Source organism: Diadema setosum, chromosome 6 (genome assembly GCF_964275005.1).
Source record: "Diadema setosum chromosome 6, eeDiaSeto1, whole genome shotgun sequence".
NCBI lineage: Eukaryota > Metazoa > Echinodermata > Echinoidea > Diadematoida > Diadematidae > Diadema > Diadema setosum.
Window position 1 is genome coordinate 29,868,082 of NC_092690.1, and position 9,565 is coordinate 29,877,646.

General features: G+C 36.7%; 1 protein-coding gene across 1 annotated transcript; it reads right to left on the reverse strand.

The window, feature by feature from the left end:
- Nucleotides 1-8,415: 8,415 nt before the first annotated feature.
- LOC140229703 (carbohydrate sulfotransferase 9-like) lies at nucleotides 8,416-9,345 on the reverse strand. The gene has a single exon (XM_072309944.1). The coding sequence runs from the start codon at nucleotides 9,343-9,345 to the stop codon at nucleotides 8,416-8,418; it is 930 nt and encodes a 309-aa protein (XP_072166045.1).
- Between the last annotated feature and the right edge of the window lie 220 nt (nucleotides 9,346-9,565).

Here is a 9,565-nt window from a genome sequence, read left to right on the forward strand (position 1 = left end):
TCATCCAGCGAAATATTTGCCTATTAAAACTGATAAAGCATTAAATAAGCTACAGCATTCTGGAATCTGGGTGAAAATTGGCCAAGGATAAGTGAGATACGCTCGAGTAAACTTGAAATTTGATGACGTCATTTTGAAAATTTACTTTTTTTACTTTATTAAGAATTTTTTTAATCAGTTTGTCAGCATTGCCAACCCATGAAATGACATGTACAACTCATCAGCTTTCAAAATATGTCAAGAAAATGGGGGGTCACCGTCCATCCTGACGAGTAAAATCGGATTGAAAATTGGCGTTTTTTTTTGCATAGTTGCACTATATATAGCGATTGACGCGCGCGCAGAATTTCAAATTTGACGGGCCCGTATGACGTCATATTGAGTCAGATTGACTTGAAACTTGGTAGAAATATTCCTTGACATTTCAGACATCTGATCCGTGTGAAAAAACGGGAAATTTCTATTGCATATGAGCTGTGCGTGCGCATATACGCGCACGCGTACGCGTCCGTCCAATTTTTTCAATTTTTCAAAAAATGCTCCAAATGCTCTAAAACGTGTGTAAAAAAAATTTGAGCTCGATTGGAGCATGTCAAAATTTTAACGCGCGCGTACGCGCACGATTTAAGTGTAAACTGAAATTTGATCAATGAGTAGAATGCGCCTGACTTGAAATATATGTGACGTAAATTTCATTGAAAAAATTTCATTCCATTAATGAGATATGAATGAAAATGTGTTTTCATATAATGACGTCATAGTGACGTCACGGTCGATTGATCACTCTGATTTTATAAGATCTGTCGTCTTTGCGACATGATACATATGGATGGTATGATTTTGAAATTGATAGGCTGAGGACTTTCTGAGCTAACCTCTGCACAACTTTTGTCCAGAAATAAACAATCAGTACAGATACAGAAGGTGATCCGAAGGATACACGGATCACCTAAATAGATAAATAAATACATAAATGAATGAAAGAATATAATAAATAAATTAAATATTGGCAAATCAAGAAGTAACCATACCCATCAAAATGCCATTACTCTTTAGTGAAAGATTTGTGAGGAAAATAATTCGGCATGGGTATTTCTACACTTATTTCTAGTAATGTGAGAAAACGAAGATGTTCTTTTCAGTTAGGAATGAATAATAAAGCATATAAACATAATAGTACCTTTTCAAACATTAAAAGAGCAACAAAATTGGTGTCTGTGCAACACGTTGAATTGCTGCAGCTGTGAATGTAAGCGCTGTTGTGTTACATTTCATCGTTGGACCTCATCACACAGATCTGTCATTTTTACGTGATCCGAGTATCCTCTCGGATCACCTTCTGGATCTGTACGGATTCTTTGTTCTTGGTTCTTCTTCTTTCTTTATTTCTGGACAAAAGTTGTGTATCGATTAGCTGAAAAAGTGTTCTTCCTATCAATTTAAAACTTATACCATATATGTATCATGTCCCAAAGACGACGGGTGTAATAAAATCATAGTGATTGGTCGACCGTGACGTCACTATGACGTCATTATATGAAAACACATTCTCAATCATATCTCATCAATGGAATAGATTTTTTCAATGAAATTGACGTCACATATATTTCAAGTTATGCGCATTCTACTCATATTCTCAGAATTCATATTTTCTCTTAAAACGTGCGCGTACGCGCCCGTTGAAATATTTGTATGCTCAAATCGAGCTGAATTTTTTTTTTGCACACGTTTCAGACCATTTGGAGCATTTTTTGAAAAATTGAAAAAAAATGGACGGACGCGTACGCGCGCGCACATATACGCACGCATAGCTCATATGCAAAAGAAATTTCCCGTTTTTTCACACTTATCGGATGCTTGAAATGTCAAGGAATATTTTTACCAAGTTTCAAGTCAATCGGACTCAATATGACGTCATACGGGCCCGTCAAAGTTGAAATTCCGCGCGCGCGTCATTGGCAATATACAGTGCAACTATGCCAAAAAACCCACCAATTTTAAATCCGATTTTACTCGTCAGGATGGACGGTGACCCCCCATTTTCTTTACATATTCTGAAAGCTGATGAGTTGTACATGTCATTTCATGGGTTGCCGATGCTGAAAAAATGATTAAAATATGCTAAATTTCTTAATAAAGTAAAAAAAGTAAATTTTCAAAATGACGTCATCAAATTTCAAGTTCATTCGAGCGTATCTCTCTTATCCTTAGCCAATTTTCACCGAGATTTCAGTATGTTGTAGCTTATTAAATGCTCTTTCATTAATGTAGTAACAGTATTTTGATTAGATGACGGCATCACCTCGTAAAAATGGATTGAATGTAATCTTGTCAAATTTGACCAGTTTACGTGTTATCTCTATGGGAGTGCAATTTTCTGGAAATGAAAATTGACATGACTATCTTTATCGAGCACTAGCTCACTTATGCTTCAGTGAATTTCTCCCAGATTTTAATATTTGTAGCTGAGACTATTGGCTATCGTAATGTGCCCTTCGTTTTTTCATACAATGTCGGGATCACGTCAAAAAACTTGGTTGAAATTAAAGCTTATCTTCGATGTATTAAGATATTCCTTTCTTTCTGAAACTTTCTTTGCAATAACTCAAGAAAAACAGGCCCTATCACCCCCATATTTTGCACATGTTTAGTTCATGTCACGTACATTATTTCATAAAATATCAACTATTTGATCGGACACCATCTTGGGTATGTAAATTAAGGTCAAAGGTCAAAAATGTTTCATCCTGTATCTTGGTAAATACATGTCTTATCTTTCCCATATTTTGCACACGCAAAGACCATGTTACAAGAATCATTTCACAAAGTAACCACTTTTTGCTCAGATGCCATCTTGGGTGTGCAAAGTGGGGTCAAAAGTCATATGTACTTCTTTCTGTATCTTCGTTATGACGTGTTATCTCTATGGGAAGGAATTTTTCTAGGTGTGAAAATTGACATGATTGTCTTTATCGAGCACTAGCTCAATTACCCTTTCGTGAATTTCTCCCAGATTTAAATATGTTGTAGCTGAGACTTTGCGCTATCGTTATAAGTCCTCCGTTTTTTTCATACAACGTCCAAATCATGTCGAAAAACTTCGCTATAAAGCTTTTTGCTCAGATGCCATCTTGGCTGTGCAAAGTAGGGTCAATGGTCAAACATACTTCATTCTGTATCTTCTTACGTGTATACGGAATTTGGTACCAAAGATGGCAGACCTGACTCCATTTTCTAAATGAGAATCCAAACATCACACGGCCAATGTCCCTAAACACAGATGAAACCTGTATGGTCATGCCTAATGGGATCAGGACTCAAATCACTGATTTTCGAATACATCGGATCACCTAATTTGTCAACTTGATGACAAATATCAAGTCTAGTTTAAATGTCTTTTTTTTTTACGATTGTTGGGCGCAATTTTCAACTTTCGACCGTCGTGAAACTTCAGAATCTATTGAATTAATAGATAAGATTGACACAAAATTTTGTTACAAACATGGAAGAACACATGCTGTTTGAACATTTGAGGGATTTGTTGTGTCTTGGCCGAGTTAACAAACTCAACAGATGGGGTAAGAAATGCTAAAATGTACTGTTTATGTGGAATAAGTGAGGAGGGGTCAAAAATAGATAATGAAACAATGACAGTACTTGTAGATATGCAGCAGAACCAAATGTTTCCCATATCCCAAATATGACCTTTGTGACATTTGTAAAGTGACAAAAGTGATGGATTATAATTAAAAAAAAAACAAGAATATTCAATCGCCAAAACAGACACGAGCTATAAAACAGCCCTTATTCCTCCCCCAAAAAGATGTATTCTTTTTTCTTCTTTTCACAGCAATAAGTTTATTTTTTTTTTTGTAACGTAAGAAATGGACTTACCTCTCTTGACTGTACACATTCAACGAAAAAGCTCTGAAGATAGCAAATTATGAGCGGTCACACGCAACCACTATTTAGAGTAATGGAAGTATAGTACCTTTAAACGATACAGGCGGCCTGGTGAATCGCGTGCATAATAAATTATAAAACACAATATTTTGTGCAGATTTTATGTGCCAAAGTCCATACATTATACTAGATCGAGAAATACCAGTAGTAATAACCATAGCTGTTCCTGTTTTTGACAGATTTCGCGTGAGTAGGGTTTTCGATTCTGGAAGTGATGAAATCAATTTTTGGTTATACTATTAATGTGAGGAATGTCACCGAATTGGAGCCGGTAGAGAATTAAGTGGTGTGTGTGTGTGTGTGTGTGTGTGTGTGTGTGTGTTTGGTTGAAATTGACGCACCTCTATACCCAAAATCAATACATCAGATTTAAATGTCTGTATAAAGGCAATGCATCAAATATCAACAGAGAAACAATATTTTCTCAATCGGCAATTCCTACTGGTTGAACAAAAATACAAAGACCACATCGACTGCACAACAGGAGGCAATTAATGAAGTATTTGTATCAAACATCACATAATACCTGCGAATCCTTGTGATTTGTATTCAAAATCAGCATCCAACATTGAAAAATGTAGACAGATCCATGGAACCTATTATAAATCATATTTAATTTAACCTTGTTTAACTTCCAATGTGTGTACACAGATTTAAGTAACTTGAGCTCTTTCGAGGAAAAAACGCCTCATCTTTGAACATGGCTAATTGTGATATATGTCACAGCCTCATCTTCAAAACAATGACTTCTCTTTGTCTTGATCTCAAATATAGCTACAATGTATTTCAAACATTTTTCCCAGTTTCAGCGGCACATTCATTGTAGACATTTATCCGAAGTCATGATACTCACCATCCTTTCCGTTCAGACCCTTATACTAGGTGTTTAATACAAAAAACATTTCCCACTTTTGATCCTTAATAGTTTAAAAACTATAAATCTGATAAAACTGTCATTGGTATGAGCAATAGCTGAATAATGTACAATTTAGTTGGAGGTGATTTGAATATGAAATCCTGTATTAATTTCAGGAAATCTATGATTTATTTCAATGTTAGGATTCCAGATTTCGATCAAATTTTAACCCTACATGACTGTGTACAAAACTTGAACTTTACACAGGAACCAATGATGTGTATGTGAGTGTGTGCTTACAATGATCCTGAACAATGGGCATGGTTACCACCTGTTCAGAACTCTGCTGCAATTCACATTGATGCGTTATCAATTATTCATGTGGATTGCCCTGAGCACCGCTAGTCTGAATTTATGACACACGGTGAAATGCATGCACATGAAAAAGTAAGCACATCTTTCCATGTGCTTACATTCATCATATTTCAGAATTAATAAAGACTTGCTGTGATAGTGGAATTCCTCGTGAATATATGTAATAGAGCATTCCAATACTGGCCATTGTCTAGGACCATTGTCTGGGTATCAAGAACACACTCCTATACACACCAATAACCCCTGTGCAAAGTTAAAGTTTTGTACAGAGGGTTGAAAATACAGCAAAATCTGAAACCTAACTGAAAAAATTAATGTTGAATTTAACGAAGTTAATCATGCTTTCATTGTCAAATTACCTCCAACAAAATTGAACACTATTCAGCTATTGATCATATCTGCTTAATGTTAGTCTCATCTAATATATAGTTTTTGAACTATAAAGGATCAAAAGTGTGAAATGTTTTTTTGTAACACCTAGTACTACCTAAAAAATACTTTATATGACTGCGATAGCCTAAACAAAATCTATCAAACATCTGTAAGAAAAAGGGATTGGAGTTCTGTCTTAAAATCACGGCTGATTTACAATACAATCTAAATGTACACTGTATACATCTCTCCGGTTCACATGGACATGTAATTATTCCTGAGTATTGCAATAAAACCTACATTATTTTCCAACAACACTAAGATCTACAAGTTTCTTAAACCTTTCCATTATCTTATGATTGACATCATACACTCGCGAAAGAAAATAAAAATCCCTCAATACTGAATGGGATACATACGACACACATGCACACACACCACACACACACACACACACACACATTTTTTTTTTGGTTTTTGTTAATCTTTTATTTTATCTCTTTTTCATATGGACAATGATATACAAAGTAGTTAATTGCAAAATAATACAAATTTCATTATCACAACATAAATTCCACATTGTCAATATTACGAATGAAAAGAAAGAATTTTGTATAAAAAACGGATAAAGAAAAGACAAACACATCAAACAGAAAGGAGCAAGGCACCCTTCTCATCCCCTTACCCAACCCACTCACTCACTCAAATAATTAAATCACAAAGTTTTATACAGTGTTGATACTGCCAGGGAAGCATTAGCTATGGGCGAATAGGAAGGTAGAAAAAGCATGTAACCAACAACAAAAACCCAAACACATCATACAGACTGCCGAACAGAATGATAAATAAATTCAATAGATATACAATACTACACTTATATCCCCTAGATATTTAACTTTTACCATTTCTATAAATGTAACCTTATTTTATAAGTTTTAGTCGCTAATTCCTTTTCCTGATCTTTATAACCTGTAATCATCATTAAAATTTGATTCGTTGAAGGAAGCACTCCTTTTGATGCAGGAAAATCTCATATATGATATATTTCATAATGAAAATAATAATGGAATTACACATTTTAATTCTACGAGAGTTTCCTTGAATCTACATAAAAATTAAAGTCCAATCACTAATATTTCCCTCAAATCTAATCTATCTATTATTTCTTGCCACATACATATACACATACACACATACATATACACACACAGTTAAGAGATCACAGTTTTTTAAAAGCTCTGAGCAGAAATCTTCTCACAGAGAACAGAAAAGACTATTCCACATTTTACGTGTGAACTTAACCGTTTGCCATACGTACTCACTGATATCATGGATATGGATGGAAATGCGAGCAAATTTTATGTTTCATCAGCCAATAAACAGCATTCGATGCAAACTACTAACTCATCCTATTTTACTACAGACACTGAATAGATCTTTCACTCTCATACAGGTAATCTGTTTCTACGCAAATATACCCTCATTTACATATACCTCTGAATATATAAACAACAACAATATTTAAGCATCCCATAAAAAAAGACTTATTGGTAGAAATATATCATTGAACATAATTATTATTATTCAAGTAAATATAACTGTTTGTAACACTGCTTGTTTGTATGTTACAATTTATTTTATTTTTGAAATGATCCCTAACTTATGAAACACTGTATTTTAAAATACAAAGTTCTTACCTGGGATATATTCCTTGGGTCAAGAGGCAATGCAATAGGCGCGGTCAGACTGGTAAAAGATCGAGAAGTTTAAGATCGTGAAGTCTTCCCGATCTTTTGTCGTGCGGTCACACTGGCAGCCAAACGTCTCGATCTTTGGATCGAGAAGTTTGGGTCATCTGTGCGCGCGCGCAAGACAAAAGAAAGAGCTCGCCGTCCGATGGCTAGTTATCGTGACGTAACAATATACAACTGTACATGACAATGGCCTCGCGCTTCGGAGACACTACCCGCAAGCAGGTGGTGGACTGGTCACGTGACAAAGATCGCGAAGTTTCTGTTTCTCGCGGTAACACTGGCAAAAGATCGAGAAGTTTGGAGGGGGTGGGGGAAAATCCCTAGTTGATGTGGGAAGTTTCGCGAGAAGTTTTGGGGGAAGTTTCGCGGGAAGTTTGCGCTCACACTGGTAAAACTTCGAGATCTTAAAAATCGCGATCTTAAACTTCTCGATGTTTTGCCAGTGTGACCGCGCCTATAGAGTCATCTAAAGAGAGAACTTGCTCCATACAAATAGGATATAGCATGTCATACATATTCAAGTTATACGTAGATAACCCAATTACGGGGAAAATAAAATAAATGCCTAATTGTTATTGCTTAAAACGTATTGCCGCCGCCCTCCCCCCCCCAAAAAAAAACAACAAAAAAAGAAACACTGTAATTAGGACATATTCTATGTCTTCTAGCGACGAACTAGAATTTGCAATTGTGCATTCCCTCTGCAGTAGTATCAAAGTACCCCACATACCAGTTCTTGCATTGAGATGATCGAAGGTTGAATTGAATTCTTTTCACTGTATTGAATTTATATGATAATGGTTATTAGAAACTACCAAATGCACATGTCTGCTGGGTATGACGGCATACCATGTGCGTCTTTGAAGATGATTATGCAATTATGACACACTTCCAACGCTTGCTTGGGCACTTGATAGCGAATATATTTTTATAAGTGGTGTTCAAGGATTTTGGAAATTAAGGTAAAAGAGGTATCCGACAACAAGTCTTTCACAAATAAGGACGTGCTGTGCTCATTAAAATTATGTTGGAATAAACCTGTGAATAGCGTGATCCAATGAGTAAGGTCTCAAGCGTGATCCAATGAGTAGGGTCTCAAGCGTGATCCCGCCTTATGTTCACAGGCACTTTGTAGCCAAAATACGCCATGTCGGTGGAAAGCCTCTGTCTGACTTTTTCAAACTGCTCATCAGAAAGCGTGTCATAATATTTTTTCAAGATGGCATCATCGCTGCTATTCGAAACGTCAAGTGACTTATATGGGTGGAATTTAGAATCCACGCCCATGAGCTTTAGTGCCTCAATGACATCTTCAGTATACGTCTCCAGTTTGCCAATGTAGTCGAAACCAAGGCAAGGGTTGCAGAGCTTGTACACGTCCTGCCAGTGAATGTCACGATTCTCGGCCAAGTAGTAGTCGATGAATTCTTTAAAGGTGACGTTATACATTTCACTTTTTACCGACTTGCCAGGTATTTCTGCTTTAGAGTGATTTCCATATTCCATGTATATTTTCTTATTATGATGACGACGACTGGCAAGATTTCTATTGGGATAGGTCTCTAGTCGATCTCGAAATGCAGCCAAGATATGAGTGAAAGGATTACGAACGAAGATAACCTTCGTAAAGTTGGCAGCATAGAATTTCCTTGTACTCTGTTTCACATTTCTCAGGCGCTTAAAATGTTTCTTTAACAGCGTGTTGGATTCCCTTGCGGCCAGTTTGGCGTCTTCAGGTACAAAGCCGTAGATGCTGAGGAGGAGTCTTCCCCAGTTGGTGCCGCCACACTTGGGGATGGGCAGAAACAGTGTCCGCTGATTCGGGAGGACCCTGAAGCGGCCACAGTCCTCCGCAAGACGCGGGGAGGAAGTGATGTTGTTCCGCAAACACTCACGCCGCAATGTCTCTTGGCGAGCCACCTGCTTGTCTCTTATACTCATCGGTGGTGAGGTTTCCTTCACGAGATATTTTTGAAGGATAGAAACAAAAAGTAAAATCATCGTGAAGGAGGAGCTGTAGACCATTGTGTCCTCGACTCGACCTATCAGTGTAGAAGCCCCTTCTCATGAAACAAGTTATACTGGAAGTGTGCAAATGATGAGACCTGCTAGAATGTTATGATGACCCTCGCTATCCACTTGAACAATAAAGATAACAAAGAGACCTTGACAGAGGCTATTCGAAAAGAGTCATTTCTAAGTTTATTTAGGAAGGCTTTCAATATACGGAGGTAGCACCGGATGA

Excerpts from the sequence above, each read along its gene's own strand:
- LOC140229703 (XM_072309944.1), bottom strand. The coding sequence starts at position 9,345 with ATGGTCTACAGCTCCTCCTTCACGATGATTTTACTTTTTGTTTCTATC.